The sequence below is a fragment of the Orcinus orca genome, chromosome 2 (assembly GCF_937001465.1).
Source record: "Orcinus orca chromosome 2, mOrcOrc1.1, whole genome shotgun sequence".
Classification (NCBI taxonomy): domain Eukaryota; kingdom Metazoa; phylum Chordata; class Mammalia; order Artiodactyla; family Delphinidae; genus Orcinus; species Orcinus orca.
Window position 1 is genome coordinate 226359 of NC_064560.1, and position 19505 is coordinate 245863.

At 42.6% G+C, this 19505-nt stretch overlaps 1 protein-coding gene across 1 annotated transcript in view; it reads right to left on the reverse strand.

The window, feature by feature from the left end:
• Positions 1 to 1038: 1038 nt before the first annotated feature.
• The window catches only part of MKX (mohawk homeobox), an 85470-nt gene continuing 67003 nt past the window's right edge, over positions 1039 to 19505 (reverse strand). Inside the window, exon 5 of the mRNA XM_049705346.1 lies at positions 1039 to 1200. Coding sequence (XP_049561303.1) covers positions 1109 to 1200 — 92 coding nt within the window. The 3' untranslated portion in view covers positions 1039 to 1108. The remainder of the gene's footprint in view (positions 1201 to 19505) is intronic.

Sequence of the window (19505 nt, forward strand, 5' to 3'; positions counted from 1 at the left end):
GACCTTCCCTCGTGATCCCACTGGCCTGGTTTGCATTCACTGTTCGCTAGCTCCGTCCGCCTTTAATTCTTCCTGTCACCCAAGCCACAAAGCCCTCAGGATCGCCCTCTCGGCTTCTCTCCCTGACACCACACCCAGTCAACCACAGGGTGCTGCAGTTTCTCCTGAACCATCCATTTCTCTCCATCCCCTCTTGCCCCGCCCAGCATAGGATGCCTTGACCTTCCAACTGGTCTCGGGTCTCTAAACTACTGTATTTACTGTAGCCCGAGGGTGTCGTGCTCCACCACTCCTGTGAGGCTGGCCTGCGCCCGCTGGAGGCCCGTTTCCCTCGCGCACCGTCTGAACGCCCTGGTGCCACAGCTCTCAGGCCTCTCGGAACACCCGCGTTGCTGCTCCTCCGCCGCCATGCAGACCCGAGGCTGCCCCTGGTTCTCTCCGGATCTCAGGCCTCCACCTTACAGGCCGGCCGTCCCCTGGGCCTCCGTGTCCAGCAGCAGCCTGGCCACGCCGCCCGCCTCTATCCTCCTTACGCGCCCATCTTCCTAGCGGGGCGGGAACCGTGTCCGCCGAGCCGCCCGGCGTCCCCGGTGGCGGCGGCCTCGCAGGAAGCCAGCGGAGAGGCTCTCAAAGTCCACGACTGTCCTCTGGGCCCCCGGGCAAGGGGCGCTGGCCACACGCAGAAGGGGCCCCCCGTCCCGAGTCCTCTGGCCCCGGCCCTGGGCAGGATGGCACACAGCTGCCAGCCCCTCGCCGTCCACCAAAGAGGAGAACGGAAACCAGGGCGGCCAAGAACGGGCAGGCGCCGCTCGCAGACCCGCGCCGCCGCCAGCTCCGCCTCCGGCGCTGCTGGGTCTCGGCAGGTGCCGCGGAGAGGCCGGAGGGTGGGAGCGGGGGAAGCACCGCAGGCCCGGAGGGCCCCCCGCACGCTGGACGCCGCTCCCGCCCTCACCCCACGTCCCCCGGCGTCGCCCCGCCCCCCGGAGTCCGGCGGCCGAGGCCCCAGCTTCCCCGGACGGCCGGGCTCCGGCCTCCACCCGCCCCGCCGCTCCCGCCTCTCCGTCCCGGTGCCCTCGCAGCCTCCCTGTGTGAGCGCTCACCTCCTCCGTCACGTCCGGGCCGAGGCTCCGTCGGTAGCTTCCCTGTCCGAAACGTCCAGAATGCTTATGTTCTCCTGACTGAACTCGGATTCATACGGGCCTAGGAAGAAACTCTCTGATAAGAAAAACACAGCAGTCCAAAGGCAGAGGGAACTTAACTTTATGAAAGCTTTATTGCAGAAAAAGGAAGTCAAGACTCCCAATAAAATTTAAGAAAATGTGGACCCTGTGAAATAGGACTGAAATCGGTCCTCAAGCTAAGATTTCCTGAAAAAGCTAAACGGGGTAAGGAAGAATGCTATGAAATACAAGGTTAAATGAAAGATCCGAATTCCTCTCCCGGAATGATATCAAGTTGGTAATATGGAAGACAAGCTTAAAATATTTCTCAAAACGAAGAGAAAAGAAGGAAAAAATATTCTGAGAAAGTAGTTTTAGAGGCCATCTTTGTAAATTCAGTGAAAAGTTTTATATTTTGGTAAATGCAAGATGGAAAATTTATTATAAAGGGGAGGGACCTTGGTTAAATTTTTTTGTTTTTGAAGTTGGATTCTAAGCAAAATGTGAAAGTGTGTCATAGTTTGTGCCAGGAATTCTAAAAACCAATTGTGAATCAGATTCACCTGAGAACAGTTAAACAAACAAACACAAATTCATGAATCCTGTTCTCAGAGATTTTATTGAGTAGGTCTGGGACAGGGCCTGAGAATCTGTATTTTTTTTTTTTTTTTTTTTTTTAATGATCTCAGTTCATTTTTGACATAGCTGGTCAGGACCAGGGTTTTAAAACTACTGGTTTCCAGGAAAAGTTGCAGTACTCCACCACCTAGTGGCAACATACCCTAATTGCAGATTCTGTGGGGCAGAGTTTACTCTGTTGAGCAAAAATTAGTAACTGGCTGGAAGTATCTGGAGAAGGAAGAAGAAGGAGATCATTAAGTGAATTGGACAGGAGAAGGCAAAAGAAACACTAACTTCCATAATGAGTCAAGTTACTGTCAGAAGGGGACTCTCATTTTGGGGAGAAACCCCAAGTCTGCCCCTGCCATAGACCTTCCTCTGTAGGGTCATGCAGCCTCAGGGACTCACGGAATCCTTAAGATATTCAGACCTAAGCGTTGGCAAACAGATTTTTTCCTTGACTCCCTGAGAAAAATTCTCTAATCACGGTTGGGGGTAACCAAAGGGAATAAATGTAGAAAATACTGAAAGCAGTGGCAGTCTGTTCGCTTTGCAAAGTAGAGCTTGCGACCCAAAGGTCACAGCCACATGTGGGATACCAGAGCATCACATCCAGCCTTGTTTTGAGACTTTCTTTTCTAGGTGTCAGTCTGAAAATGCTATGTTTAGCAACTACCATTTAGGAGCGGTCCCCTAGATATTAGACCCTGTGATACCAGACCAAGAAAAGCTGAACCCTCTTCTACACCTAACTGGGTCCGCGCTCTTAGTCCCAGTTTCCTTTCTGAGGCTCAAGCTTCTTTCCCAAAGAAGTTGGCCCAGGAATCGCTCCATCTTTCCAGTGAGACTCCACCTAGCAACGGGGGTGCAATCTAAGCCCTGTAGATTCAACAGTAAAACCATATTAAAACACAACACGATCCTGTCATTTTCATTCTACAAGATATCCAGATACAGTAAGGCAGAGTTTCCAGAAAGAAGTTTTCACACTTGAGCTGCTGGGGGTTTGCATAGTGTGTGTGTTATGTTTGCTTTTACCACCAGAGCACTGACTTCAACTCCGAGACAAACATGCCAAGGAAAAAGGAGGAAAAGGAGGATGGGCAGACAATTAAAGAAAAGTGAGAACGCGAAAGAGAAGAGTGGCGTCCAGTTAGAGAAACAGCCTGCTGTGTAGGCTATTTGGGGGCACGACAATGGCAGAAAAGAAAGTGGAATGTAATCCCAGGTTCTTCAGTGCTGTTGCGCTCTGAACTGAGAGGGCAGTGCAGGAAGCCGTCAGCTCCGCTCTGGTTTAATGTGATCAGGAGCCTTCCCTCTGGGGTGAGATGCTAAAATCCACTGGCTCCTTTCTGAAAGGTCTTAATGAGCCAGCTCGAAGCTGAGGCTGTTTCTCCGTTGGCCAATGGCAAAAGTCTGGAAAATTCCAGACACTGGATAAACACACCCTTCTAGTGTATTTGGCTTTGGGGTGCGTGATATATGACGGTGGAGCTTTCAGCAGAAGGTCTCCTTCCTAACGGTGTTTTTCTTAGGCTGACACACAGCCCCCTTGATGCTCCTGTACGTTTGCGGCTCCGGCGGCCACACTGCCTCAGAAGCTCGGCCGCTTCTTGCCACCTTCACCTGCTCATGCGAAAGTTCCTCTGAGGACTCTTAACAAATGTAAGCAGATGTATGCAATAAAACTCTACTTCCTGTGTTCCCTGGGACTATTGGTCATCACTAAGTAAAAGAACTTTAATATTTAATAAATATTTTGGCATATTATTTCTCTCCTGCTGTGGTTATGTGACAAATTCTGTTTTTTGAGAAATCTGAAAATCAACTTTATAAGAACCAGCGTTGGTTCTAACTGAGAATTGCTGGGCTAGACACTCCAGTTACCCAAAAGCAAATTCACTAAGCATCAGTTCACTCGGTGACTACTTTCTTGAATTACTGAGGATTTCCCCCTGATTCCGGTTGTGCCTGGGCTTCTGCGCAGGTCTCCCACCCTACCTACCTCTGTCCTTGTCACTGCGGCTTTGAGATGGCTTCCTGTCTTTCCTCCTCCGGCAGAGTTGACCCCTGGCCTGGGCTTCTGCAGGAGCATCTGCCGCTGCCTCTATCGTGGTTTGGAAAGAGGAGAGGTCCTTCTTCTCTGAGCACTGTTTGTCTTGGCTGACCCGTGCCCCGCAGCTGCTCCTGAGGCCCTGCCCTTCCACGGGCCTGGACCTGCCCCTGCTTCTGGCAGTGAAACCGCAGCAAACTAGCGCCCCTGGCTTGAAGGATTTAGGGCTGGGGCACAAGTCAAACTGGTCACCAGCCCACTCGGTGATTTGGAACACCGGCTCCAGTGATTTGGCCTGGTCCCCAGGGGGCCGGCAGGGCCGAGGCTGTGGCTCTTCGTGGCCACACTCAGGAGGCGGCTGCTCTGGGTGCCTTTCCGTCTCTCGCGCCGCTCACGTGGCTCAGAGGGACAGGAGCCGTGATGGCCTCTGCCCAAAGGTCCTCGCTCCGGTACAGAATTGGGTGAGTGCGTTTTGTCAGATCTTGGCTGGCCTTGGTTGGAATTGTCACACCCGCCTTCCCACGCGGAGGACTCCAGCAGGGAGGGTCACTCAGCCTCAGAAGTGAGCAGAGAGTCTTCAGAGAGGGGGAGGGTGGGAGAGAGGAGTCAGGTGGGGCCTCTCCGGGAGGGAGAGCCAGGACGGGAGAAAGGGCGGAGGGCAATGGAGAGACAGCCACCAAGACAGAGGCCCCGGGGCTTCAGCTCTGAGTGAAGAGAAGGGCAGAACCCTCCCGGTCCCCGCAGAGGGTGAGTGTGGAGGAGGTGGAAGTCCTGAAATGACGTCCTCACGTCTCATTTTAAAGAAGTGTATGTCTTTTTAAAATGTCATGTAAACCATTTTAAAATGCACAGTTGACATTAATTGCGTTCACAATGTTGTACAACCATCACCACCCCAAAAAGAAACCCCGTAACCATTAAGCAGTAAATCCCCATTGCCCTTCCCCCAGCCCCTGGTTAACCTATCATGTGCTTTCTGTCCCCATGAATTCACTTATTCCAGGTCCCTTAAGGGCAAGCAAACAATATTTGTCCATCAGTGTTTGGCTTACGTTACTCAGTGTCTTCAAAGTTCATCCATGTTGTAGCATGTGTCAGAATTTCACTCCTTTTTACGGCTAAATAATGTTCAATGTCTCTTTTTTAGCCATTGAATTTTTCCCACTTTGGATACCTTTGCAAAAAACACAGGGTCCTCGATGAGATGTGTGAAGCCACGCGTGTCATCAAAGCCTTTGCCTTAAGAAAAGACACGGGGGCTGGTGGAGAAACAGCTGCTTGGAGCTCAGGCTGGGGAAGAAAAGAGTTGCTGGCTTAGGGAACCCACAGAGGTCTCCGTCAAGAATTGACCACATTTGACCTTTTCCAGTTGGGCAAACTTGGAAGAGTGACCCAGTAAGGAGTTAATAATATGGAGAAGAGATGATTCAGTATCCATTTTAATCTTTGCCTACACCTTAAAGTAAAGAAATGTTCCTAATTTGTGGTTATCTGCAGCACAGTAAATCAAGCAAATGCCATGAGGTGCCAATAAAAATTTTTAAAAATCAGCCTTAAATAGCTAAACTCTCAACAGCAGCTCATAAAGTGACGCTTGGCAGTTGTTAGGTAGTTATGGTTAAATTGACAGTCCTTTGGGGAGTTAAGATATCCAAAAGCAGAGGTAGTTAAGACTATAGTGATAAATGGTTGGGCTTGTTGGTTAAAGAGATTTTATAGCACACATTTAAGCTTAACTGCCTGTGAGAAAGGGAACAGGAAGTAGAGGTTATCACTTCTTCATAGCCACTCCGTTCATATTGACCTCAGGGGGTCTTGTGACACACTAGGCAAGGCAAGACCGAGGCTGTTTAAAGGAAGAAATCATTTGCAGGTAGCATGATACTGTCAGGCAGAAAGCGGAGAGTGGGGTGTGGGTAGTGTTGGAGAGTGCTACAAATCTAGCGAAGGTACAAAAAAACTTTACCAAAAAAGTAAAACTGAAATATCAGAACAGGAATTTTTAAGACTACAATAAAGAAAAATAATGAGAATGCAATTTCCCCTGAGGCTTCTGGTAGAAGACGACAGTACAAAGTTATGTTTATTTGACTCCTCTGCCAGGGCTCCCACAAGTACCAACAAGAAGAGCAGAGGGCAAAGTTTCACCTTTGATGAAACGTGGCTTGGACCCAGCCACGGAAGATGAAGACTACGTGTTGTGTGCAGTGACACTTGGACCACACTGAGGGGTAATGTAAGAGTTGATGCATGCCTCTCTACGTCTCAAGCGGGCTGTGGGTTGCTCTAAAAGTAAGTGAAACAAAATGCTAAAATAGCCAATGAATAATCCCTTACTTGGGAAGACAAGGGCTTGAGTCTTAAGCAGGCCACAGGAAAAGGGGTAAATCCCAAGGGGCATTTAGTTTCCTAACTGCAAGACTTACTTTCTCCTCTCAAGAAATGGACTAGAAGTGAGACAGGCCTGTAAAAAGAGAGAAAACAATGAGCCAGTTTGCAATTGCTGACCTGGGTCATTTGAACAAAGAAGTAATCTGTGAGTAATATTTCACTATAAGCGTCTTCAATTCCTGCCCCTCCCGGGTAGAGGAGTTATGCCCTCTCTACAGACATGGAGCAGATTCGGTAAAAACAGGAGGAGGGTGTTGCTCTGAACACATACGTGGACTGCAGCTGCCAGGGACCCTGTGTCTGCCCCGTCCCAACAGCTCTTCCTGAACAACGAGTAAATCAAAGCAGAGAACTCAGGAAGGGGGAAGTAGTGTACAAAAGGGCTCATAGTCAGCACTAGACCCATTTCAGTAACCGGCAAAGAGTAGTAATAAGTATAAAAGACAAAAAGTGGGACCTGAATGTTATTCCCCAAAAGGAAAAAAGCAAACATAACGAGCAAAAAGCAAATGAAGAACCTGCATGAAAATAATTTTCCAGGAAAAGTAGAACATGTGTGACAAATATTACTTTACATACTCAAAGGAGCTAAAAAGGAAATACGTCCTGAAAAGTAAGTTCAAAAAGATATAAATGAACACGCAGCAGCACTGCTCCCAGGTTAACGACAGCTCAATAAAGCACTGCTTTTATTTTTTGCAGTCTTCATTTGAGAAAGGTGAGAAATACTGTTTTAAATAAATGAGATCCATACCAGTGAAAAAAAGATATCAATGATATAACTGTCACAGAGGAGAGAATAATAACGACATGAAAAGTGAGTCTCTGAGAGCAGGAAAGAAAATAGAAGATAATTTAAAAAAAAAAACAATACAGAGATGTGAAGACAACCAAAGGATAATCTGACACTGCTAAAAATAGGTATGAAAGATGGACACAGGGGATTTAACTATAATTCTGCTACACTCTGTTAGTATACATTACTGATACTCAACACCTAGGAAAGTACCTGGAATAGCATGGTACATATATTTGAATAAATGTATGAGGCAAAATGGTAATTTTGAAGACGATAACAGAAAAAGGTAACTTAAGAAATAATTCAGGGGGAGTTCCTGGCTGTCCAGTGGTTAGGATTCTGCACTTTCACAGCTGAGGGCCTGGGTTCAATCCCTGGTTGGAGAACTAAGATGCCACAAGCCAAGCTGTGTTGCCATAAATAAATTAATTAATTAATAAAAATAAAGACAACTATGGGGAGTATACGGAATCTTTTTTCCCTATTTTTAAAAAAGTAAAAAAAGAAATAATTCAGATTTAAGATTTTTTTCCTGAAATAAGTTTGATTTCAGTTTGGAGATTTAAAAGACAGAGAATGCTCTAGAATACTTCAGATATTGAATACATTCTCATTAAGTCACTCAACTTTAGGTGTGAACAAAGACGTGTACGGGCATTCAGGCCAAAAAAAAAAAAAACCTACAAGTAATGTATCAGGGGAAATGAGTCTGGGATCAGAGTTCCTCACGATAATATCCAATTTGTCACTTAGTAGTGGAGAAATAACAAGATTTCCAAGGGCAAGAGTAAGACTCCAGACTAGTATTCTTATCTAGGTTATCATGAACGTGTAAGGGAACAGAAGACAGCTTCAACCTGAGGGAATACAGCATTCATGAGCTCATTTTTTTTTTTTTTTTTTTTTTTGGCGGTACGCGGGCCTCTCACTGTTGTGGCCTCTCCCGTTGCGGAGCACAGGCTCCGGACGCGCAGGCTCAGCGGCCATGGCTCACGGGCCCAGCTGCTCCATGGCATGTGGGATCTTCCCGGACCGGGTCACAAACCCGTGTCCCCTGCATCGGCAGGCGGACTCTCAACCACTGCGCCACCAGGGAAGCCCCCATGAGCTCATTTTTGAATGAAAATAAATGACCAAATCCATCCAACCAAAAGATAAATCAAAGCAGAGAACTCAGGAAGAGGAAGTAGTATATGAAAGGACTCACAGTCAGCATTCAACCTATTTCGGTAACTGTGGGAGTTACGGTTTCAGAGAATAAGTAGCATAGATACTGACAACGTAAACTTAAGAAAACTGTTTAAATGGCGCGTGCGAACGAGAGGAAGTTGCTTTATTTTTCATACTGAGGATCCAACAGAGAGTACTTAACGTGTGCAGCTCAAGGAATAGGGATTCGGAAAATGGCAGCCCAAGTGTGCTTCTTGCTGCCAGCTTCAGATGAGCTCCTCACGGAGGCTAAGCTTGAGTTCCCAGTCAGAGGCCATGGGGTTGAGCAAGGACTTGGCCCTTGGAGGGGAGAGGGGGAGAGGCAGGAGGAGGACAAGGGGAGAGGGAAAGAAAGGAAAGAGGGAGGGAGAGGAGGGGAGGAAGGGAGGGAGGGGGTCATTTCTTTGTTTCCTCTGTCCAGAGTAGAACCTGAAGTGTTGGAGAGGAGAACCCCAAGGTGAGCGGCAAGCTCTAGCTCATGGAGAAAGCCTGGCTGGTGAACATACAGAGATCTCCGAGAAGAAGACAACTAGACGGGGTGAGGTCCTGACCCTCGAAGTGCTGTGAGATTCCTGAGCAATTGGCTGGGTTCTTCCTACTTTTTGCAGAATTATGCAGCCTGGTGAGCAGAAGGGATGCCTCTGGGCGACTTAGCAGGGGATGACAGTTTGCCACTGGGCGACCTCCTGATCCCAAGGGCTGAAAATGTCTGCCCCACCCCCTATCATAAGCTTTCCACTGCTTAAGATGGACCTGGGCTTCTAATTGAAGAAAGTGTTGAGCATGCAATGAAAAATTGGTGATTGAGCAGCCAGATTGAGGAATAATAAAAATAATATCCAGAGCAGGCAGTTTCTACTGAAGCAACTGTTGGATGAGAACTACTACAGATTGAAGATAAACAAACAGATATGCTCAAGGAGATTCAGTTGTAGCATCATACAACATTTTTTTTCCTGAAAGATATTTGCTACACACACTTATATATCTGATAAAGTATTCACATCCGGAACGTGTTAAAGAACACTTGAAAATCGCTAAGAAAAAACAGACATTCCAATTTAAACATGGGCAAAAAACTTGAACAGGCACTCCGCAATATCCAAATAGTCAATACATATTGAAACACAAATTAAATATTAGTGTCATATAATATTGATATATTTAATATTATTTTATTTTCATATTAAAAACACAACTTCAAACCACAATGAGATGCCTCTGCAACTCTACCCTAATGGCTAAAATACTTAAAACAATTTGCTTCAAAAACTTTGTAGAGCAACTAGGTCTCTGATGTCCTGCTTGTAGAGATGCAGACTGGTGTTGCTACTATAGAAAACTGTTTGCTAATATCCACTAAAACTGAACATAACTCAACAAGTTCACTCCTACCTAGCAAAACATATATAAAGTTACCAAAAGAAATGTACAAGAATGCTTATAGTAGCATTATTTGTCACGGCCCTCAAAATGGAAAACAATACAAATGTCTATTATCGGTAGGATATATTAATAATTTGTGGTATATTCACATATTGGTGCAATAGTATATAGCAATAAAAAGAGTGAACTGCTGCTATATGCAACAGGATGGATGAATCTCACAAACACAATATTGACTAAAAGAAGACAGAAACAACAGTGTAATTCTGTGATTCCATTTGTTTAAATTTCAGAAATGGACAAAAGTCATAAAAATATTTACCTTTAGGGGGGCTTCTGGAATACTTTCTGTTCTTTATCTTGATCTGGGTGTTGGTCATGCAATTATATTCCCTTTGTAAAAGTTCATTGAATTGTACATCTATGGTTTGTAAAGTTTTCTATGCTACAATTTAATTAAAATGCTTAGAAAAAATTCAACATCCATTTATAATAAAATCTTTTAGTAAATCAAGAATGAGAGAATATTGTCTTAAAATATTAAAAAGAATAACTATCTCAACCCAGTGTATATTATTATATACAATATTTAAACACTAGAAATGATCCCATTCATGTAAGAAAAAATACACCAGGGGGCTGCCACCCCACCATTAAAAATTATTCTGGAAATGTTAGTCAATGCCAGAAGGTTAAGAAAAGTAGAGTACAAATATCAGGGTCAGTAAATTTTTATTGTTTGGAAAAATATGATTGTATACCTGGAAATCAAAGTGAAACATCGGGAAAACTAATTTGAAATTTTCTAATTAAGGTGCCTAGCTAACAGAAATAATATTTAAAAATCAATAGTTTGCCTGCAAACAAATGATAATTAAGATTACATAAAAATGGAAAAATCCCATTTACACTGCAACACAAAAATAAACACCAGTGAATAAATTAATAAGACATATGAAGAAAAATACAGTTGTTGAGAATCAAATGAAAGAAAAGGGACTTCCTTCTGGTTAAGAATGGTTAAGAATCCACCTGCCAATACAGGGGACACGGGTTCAAGCCCTGGTCCGGGACGATCCCACATGACGATCCCACAACTAAGCCCGTGTGCCACAAATACTGAACCTGCACTCTAGAGCCCGCAAGCCACAACTACTGAGCCCGCATGCCTAGAGCCCATGCTCCACAACAAGAGAAGCCACCTCAATGAGAAGCCCATGCACCGCAATGAAGGGTAGCCCCCTCTCGCCGCAACTAGAGAAAGCCTGCGCACAGCAACGAAGACCCAACACAGCCAAAAATTAATTAATTAATTAATTTTAAAAAAAAAACAAATGAAAGAAGAAAATTGGACAATAAAATTCAATATTGCAAAGTGTAAATTCATCTATATTTTCCTGCGATCAACAAATACCAACACAATTGGTGGGGGGATCTGATAAAATAATTCACCATGTATATCTTTAAAAGTTAAGATGGGGCTTCCCTGGTGGCGCAGTGGTTAAGAGTCTGCCTGCCGATGCAGGGGACATGGGTTCGTGCCCCAGTTTGGGAAGATCCCACATGCCGTGGAGTGGCTGGGCCCATGAGCCATGGCCGCTGAGCCTACACGTCTGGAGCCTGTGCTCTGCAACGGGAGGGGCCACAACAGTGAGAGGCCCGCGTAACGCAAAAGAAACAAAACAAAACAAAAACAAAAACAAAGTTAAGATGAGGTAAGAGCCAGGAAAATTCTGAGAAAAAAGAATAGTAATGAAGGATTCTATACTCACTACTGTAGTAAAAGACTGAATAAAGAGTTGAGAAGCAAATATTTAGATTAGTGGATTATCTAGTAAATAGTTTTGAGACAACAGCTAGATTTTCTTTTGCAGGAGTGGGGGTATTTTGGGGGAGAGCTAGATATCTAGTTCACTTATTTATTTATTTAAATTAAGACTTTATCTTTTCAGAGCACTTTTAAGTTCACAGCAAAACTGAGGGGAAGGTACAGAGATTGCCGATATTCTCCCTGCCCCCCACACATGCATAGCCTCCCCTATTTTTAACATCCTCCACCATAGTGGTACATTGGTTACAACTGATGAACCTACAATTGACGAACCTACAATGAACCTACATCATTATCACCCAAGGTGCATAGATTACATTAGGGTTCACTCTTGGTGTTGTACATTCTATAGGTTTGGACAAATGTATAGTGATATGTATCCATCACTATGGTATCATGCCCTAAAAAGTCATCTGTGCCCTACCTGCTCATCCTGCCCTATCCCTGAACCCCTGGAAACCTCTGATCTTTATTCTGTCTCCATAGTCTTGCTTCTCCCTGAGTGTCATACAGTAGGAACCACACAGTGTGCAGCCTTTTCAGGTTGGCTTCTCTCACTTAGACACGCATCTAAGGTTCTTGCAGGTCTTTTCGTAGCTTGATGGTTCATTTGCTTTTAGTGCTGAATCATATTCCATTGTCTGGTTATGCCACAGGTTATTTATCTATTAAATTACTAAAAGATGTCTTGGTTGCTTCCAAGTTTGGGCAGTTGTGAATAAAGCTGCTGTAAACATCCATGTGCAGGTTTTTGTGTGGACAAGGTTTCAACTCCTTTGGATAAATACCAAGGAGCATGATTACTGGTTCATGTGGTAAGAGTATGTTTAGTTTTGCAAGGAACCGCCCAACTCTCTTCCGGAGTGGCTGCACCATTTTGCATTCCCGCCAGCAATGGATGAGAGTTCCTGTTGCTCCCCATCCGCACCAGCATTTGGTGGTGTCAGTGTTCTGGTTTTGACCATTCTGATAGGTGTGTAGTGGCATCTCATTGTGGTTTTAATTTGCATTTCTCTGATAACATATGATGTGAAGCATCTTTCAATATGCTCATTTGCCATCAGTATATCTTCTTTAGTGAGGTGTCTGTTAAGATCTTTGGCCCATTTTAAAATCAGGTTGTTTTCTTTTTTTTTTTTTTTTTTGGCAGTACACGGCCCTCTCACTGCTGTGGCCTCTCCCGTTGCGGAGCACAGGCTCCGGACGCGCAGGCTCAGCAGCCATGGCTCACGGGCCTAGCCGCTCCGCGGCATGTGGGATCTTCCCGGACCGGGGCACGAACCCGTGTCCCCTGCATCGGCAGGCAGGCTCTCAACCACTGCGCCACCACAGAAGCCCCCTTGTTTTCTTATTGAATTTAAGAGTTCTCTGTATACTTTGGATAAGAGACCTTTATCACATGTGTTGTTTGCAAATACTTTCTCCCAGTCTGTGGCTTGTCTTATTCTCTTGGCATTGTGTTTCAGAAGTTTTTCATTTTAATGAAGCACAGTTTATCAATTGTTTCTTTCACGTATTATGCCTTTGTTGATGTATCTAAAAAGTCATCACCATACCCAAGATCATCAAGGTTTTCTCCTGTGTTATCTTCTAGGAGTTCTGTAGTTTTACGTTTTATGTAAATGGATCTGTGATCCATTTTGAATTAATTTTTGTGTATTAGTGAAAGGACTGTGTCTAGATTCTTTTTTTTCTTTCGCATGTGGATGTCCAGTTATTCTAGCACAATTTGTTGAAAAGACTATCTTTTCTCCATTATATTGCCTTTGCTACTTTGTCAAATATCAGTTAGCTGTATTTGTGTGAGTCTATTTCTGGGCTCTCTATTCTGTTGCACTGTTGAATTTGTCTGTTCTTTAATCAGCACCACACTGCCCTGATGGAGCTTTATAGCAAGTCATGGAGTCAGGTAGTATCAATCTTCCCACTGTGTTCTTCTTCAATATTGTTGGCTATTCTGGAACTTTTGCCTCTACATGTAAACTTTAGAATCAGTTTGTTGACATCCACAACTTGGTGAGATTTTGCTGGGGATTGCATTGAATCTATACATCAAAGTGGGAAGAACTGACATCTTGACAATATTGAGTCTTTCCAACCATTAACATGGAACAATTTTTTTAGTTCTTCTTTGATCTTTGATTTTGTTCATCAGAGTTTTGTGGTTTTCCTCATAGAGATCTTGTACATATTTTGTTAGATTTATACATAAGTATTTAATTTTTAGGAATGCCCAGCTCAGGTTTAATGCCAAAATAAATGGCCAAGACTTAAACATACAAAAATGAACCAAAAGGACCTGCACGGAAGGGGCGATGCAGCACATCCAAAGGGAGGCTTCCAGAGTATGGGAGTGTGGAGTTCCAGAGTTTGGAGGAAGACACTGGAACTCACCAAAAAGATACCCCACATCCAGACAAAGGAGAAGCCACGATGAGATGGTAGGAGGGGCAGAATCACAATAAAATCAAATCCCATAACTGGTGGGTGGGTGACTCACAGATTGGAGAACACTTATACCACAGAAGCCCACCCACTGGAGTGAAGGTTCTGAGCCCCACGTCAGGCTTCCCAACCTCAGGGTCTGGCAACGGGAGGAGGAATTCCCAGAGAATCAGACTTTGAAGGCTAGTGGGATTTGATTGAAGGACTGCAATAGGACTGGGGGAAACAGAGACTCCACTTGTGGAGGGCACACACAAAGTAGTGTGTGCGTCGGGACCCAGGGGGAAGGAGCAGTGACCCCAAAGGAGACTGAACCACACCTACCTGCTAGTGTTGGAGCGTCTCCTGCAGAGGCAGGGGGTGGCTGTGGCTCACCATGGGGACAAGGACACTGGCAGCAGAAGTTCTGGGAAGCACTCCTTTGCGTGAGCCCTCCCAGAGTCCATCGTTAGCCCCATCAAAGAGCCTGTAGGCTCCAGTGCTGGGTCACCTCAGGCCAGACAACCAACAGGGAGGGAACTCAGCCCCACCCATTAGTAGACAAGAGAATTAAAGTTTTACTGAGCTCTGCCCAGCAGAGCAACACACAGCTCTACTCACCACCAGTCCCTCCCGTCAGGAAGCTTGCACAAGCCTCTTAAATAGACTCATCCACCAGAGGGCAGATAGCAGAAGCAAGAAGAACTACAATCCTGCAGCCTGTGGAACAGAAACCACATTCAGAGAAAGATAGACAAAATGAAAATGCAGAGGACTATGTACCAGATAAACGAACAAGATAAAACACCAGAAAAACAACTAAATGAAGTAGAGATAGGCAACCTTCCAAAAAAAGAATTCAGAATAATGATACTGAAGATGGTCCAGGACCTCGGTTAAAGAAGGGAGGCAGAGATCAAAAAGATACAAGAAATGTTTAACAGGAAAACAAATACCATATGCAAACATATATATAAGGAATCTAAAAAAAAAAAAAATTGGTTCTAATGAACCTAGGGGCAGGAGAAGAATAAAGACACAGACATAGAGAATGGACTTGAGGACATGGGGAGGGGGAAGGGTAAGCTGGGGCGAAGTGAGAGAGTAGCCCTGACATATATACACTACCAAATGTAAAATAGATAGCTAGTGGGAAGCAGCCACATAGCACAGGGTACTTTGTGACCACCTAGACGGGTGGGATATGGAGGGTGGGAGGAAGGCACAAGAGGGAGGGGATATGGGGATATATGTATACGTATAGCTGATCCACTTTGTTATACAGCAGAAACTAACACAACATTATAAAGCAATTATACTTCAATAAAGATGTTTTTTAAAAACTACATTTAAAATGTCAAAAAAAAGAAATGTTTAACAAAGACCTAGAAAAATTACAGAACAAACAAACAGAGATGAACAATACAATAAATAAAATGAAAAATACACTAGAAGGAATGAATAGCAGAGTAACTGAGATAGAACAATGGATAAATGACTGGGAAGACAGAATGGTGGAAATCACTGCCATGGAACAGAATAAAGAAAAAGGAATGAAAAGAAATGAAGACAGCTAAGAGACCTCTGGACAACATTAAACACACCAACATTCGCATTATAGGGGGCCCAGAAGGAGAAGAGAGAGAGAAAGGACCTGAAGAAAAAATTGAAGACATTATAGTCGAAAACTTCCCTAACATGGGAAAGGAAATAGCCATCCAAGTCCAGGAAGTGCAGAGTGCGCCAGGCAGAATAATGCCAAGGAGAAACACACCGAGACACATAGTAATCAAATTGACAAGAATTAAAGACACAGAAAAATTATTAAAAGCAACAAGGGAAAAACAACAAATAACATATAAAGGAACTCCCATATGGTTAATAGCTGATTTCTCAGCAGAAACTCTACAAGCCAGAAGGGAGTAGCACCATATATGTAAAGTGATGAAAGGGAAGAACCTAAAACCAAGATTACTCTACCCGGCAAGGATCTCATTCAGATTCGACAGAGAAGTCAAAAGCTTTACAGACAAGCAAAAGCTAAGAGAATTCAGTACCACCAAACCAGTTCTACAACAAATGCTAAAGGAAATTCTCTAAGTGGGAAACACAAGAGAAGAAAAAGACCTACCAAAAAAAAAAAAAAAAAAACCCAAAACAATTAAGAAAAAGGTAATAGGAACATACATATCGACAATTACCTTAAATGTGAATGGATTAAACGCTCCAACCAAAAGACGAAGGCTCACTGAATGGATACAAAAACAAGACCCATATATATGCTGTTTACAAGAGAGCCACTTCAGACCTAGGGACACATACAGACTGAAAGTGAGGGGACAGAAAAAGATATACCATGCAAATGGAAATCAAAGCTGGAGTAGCAATACTCGTACCAGATAAAATAGACTTTAAAATAATGTTACAAGAGACAAGGAAGGACACTACATAATGACCAAGGGATCAATCCAAGAAGAAGATATAACAATTATAAATATATATGCACTCAAGATAGGAGGTCCTCAGTACATAAGGCAAATGCTAACAGCTATAACAGAAAATTAATAAGGAAACACAAGCTTTAAATGACACAATAGACCAGATAGATTTAATTGATATTTATAGGACACTCCATCCAAAAACAGCAGATTACACTTTCTTCTCAGGTGCACATGGAACATTCTCCAGGATAGATCACATCACGGGTCACAAATCAAGCCTCAGTAAATTTAAGAAAATTTAAATCATATCAAGCATCTTGACCACCATGCTATGAAATTAGAAATCAATTACAGGGAAAAAAAAACATAAAAAACACAAACACATGGAGGCTAAACAATGCGGTACTAAATAACCAAGAGATCATTGATGAAATCAAAGAGGAAATCAAAAAATACCTAGAGACAAATGACAATGAAAATACGATGATCCAAAACCTATGGGATGCAGCCAAAGCAGTTCCATGAGGGAAGTTTATAGCAATGCAACCCTACCTCAAGAAACAAGAAAAATCTGAAATAAACAATCAAAACTTACACCTAAAGGGACTAGAGAAAGAAGAACAAACAAAACCCAAACTTAGTAGAAGGGAAAAAGTCATAAAGATCAGAGAAGAAATAAATGAAACAGAAACAAAGAAAACAATACCAAAGATCAATGAATTTAAAACTGGTTCTTTGAGAAGATAAACAAAATTGATAAACCTTTAGCCAGACTCATTAAGAAAGAGGGAGAGTAATGAAATCAATAAAATTAGAAATGAAAAAGGAGAAGTTACAATGGATACCGCAGAAATACAAAGCATCCTAAGAGACTACTACAAGCAACTCTATGCCAATAAAATGGACAACCTGGAAGAAACGGACAAATTCTTAGAAAGGCATAAGCTTCCAAGACTGAACCAGGAAGAAACAGAAACTATAAACAGACCAATCACAAGTAATGAAATTGAAACTGTGATGAAAAATCTTCCAACAAACAAAAGTCCAGGACCAGATGGCTTCACAGATGAATTCTATCCAACATTTAGAGAAGAGCTAACACCTATTCTTCTCAAACTTTTCCAAAAAAAATGCAGAGGGAGGAACAATCCCAAGCTTATTCTATGAGGCCACAATCACCCTGATACCAAAATCAGACAAAGATACTACAAAAAAGGGAAAATTAAAGACCAATATCACTGATGAATATAGATGCAAAAACCTCAAAAGAGTACTAGCAAACAGAATCCAACAACACATTAAAAGGATCATACACCATGATCAAGTGGGATTTATCCCAGGGATGCAAGGATTCTTCAATATATGCAAATCAATCAATGTGATACACCATATTAACAAACTGAAGAATAGAAACCATACGATCATCTCAATAGATGCAGAAAAAGCTTTTGACAAAATTCAACACCCATTTATGATAAAAACTCCAGAAAGTGGGCATAGGCAGAACCTACCTCAACATAATAAAGCCCATATGACAAACCCACAGCCAACATCGTTCTCAATGGTGAAAAACTGAAAGCATTTTCTCTAAGACCAGGTACAAGACAAGGATTTCTACTCTTGCCATTCTTATTCAACATAGTTTTGGAATTCCTAGCCACGGCAATCAGATAAAAAAAAATAATAAAAGGAATACAAATTGGAAAAGAAGAAGTAAAACTGTGACTGTTTGCAGATGACAATATACTATACACAGATAATCCTAAAGTTGTCACCAGAAAACTACTAGAGCTAATCGATGAATTTGGTAAAATTTCAGGATACAAAATTATTGCACAGAAATCTCTTGCATTCCTATACACTAATGATGAAAGATCGGAATGAGAAATTAAGGAAACAATCCCATTCTCCATTGCAACAAAAAGAATAAAATACCTAGGACTAAACCTACCTAAGTAGGTAAAAGACCTGTACTCACAAATCTATAAGACACTGATGAAAGAAATCAAAGATGACACAAACAGATGGAGAGATATACCTTGTTCTTAGATTGGAAGAATCAATATTGTGAAAATGACTATACTACACAAAGCAATCTACAGATTCAATGCAATCCCTATCAAATTACCAATGCCATTTTTTACAGAACTAGAACAAAAAATCTTAAAATTTGTATGGAGACACAAAAGACCCTGAGAAGCCAAAGCAGTCTTGAGGGAAAGAAAACAGAGCTGGAGGAATCAGACTCCAAGACTTCAGACTATACTATGAAGCTACAGTAATCAAGACAATATGGTACTGGCACAAAAACATAAATATAGATCAATGGAACAGGCAGAAAGCCCAGAGATAAACCCACACACCTATGGTCAACTAATCTATGACAAAGAAGACAAGGATACACAATGGAGAAAAGATAGTCTCTTCAATAAGTAGTGCTGGGAAAACTGGGCAGCTACATGTCAAAGAATGAAATTAGAACACTCCCTAATACCATACACAAACATAAACTCAAAATGGATTAAAGACCTAAATGTAAGGCGGGACACTGTAGAACTCTTACAGGAAAACATAGGAAGAACACTCTTTGACATAAATCACAGCAAGATCTTTTTTGACTCACCTCCTAGAGAAATGGAAATAAAAACAAAAATAAACAAATGGGACTACTTAATAACGAAGAGATCACTGAAGAAATCAAAAACTACCTAGAAACAAATGACAATGAAAACACGATGACCCAAAACCTATGGGATGTAGCAAAAGCAGTTCTAAGAGGGAAGTTTATAGCAATACAATCCTACCTCAAGAAACAAGAAAAACCTCAAATAAACAACCTAACCTTGCACCTAAAGCAATTAGAGAAAGAAGAACATCAACAAAAAAACCCCCAATGTTAGCAGAAGGAAAGAAATCATAAAGATTAGATCAGAAATAAATGAAAAAGAAATGAAGGAAATGATAACAAAGATCAATAAAACTAAAACCTGGTTCTTTGAGAAGATAAACAAAATTGACACACCATTAGCCAGACTCATCAAGAATAAAAGAGAGAAGACTCAAATCAATAGAATTAGAAATGAAAAAGGAAAGGTAACAACTGACACTGCAGAAATACAAAGGATCATGAGATATTACTACAAGCAACTATAGCCAATAAAATAGACAACCTGGAAGAAATGGACAAATT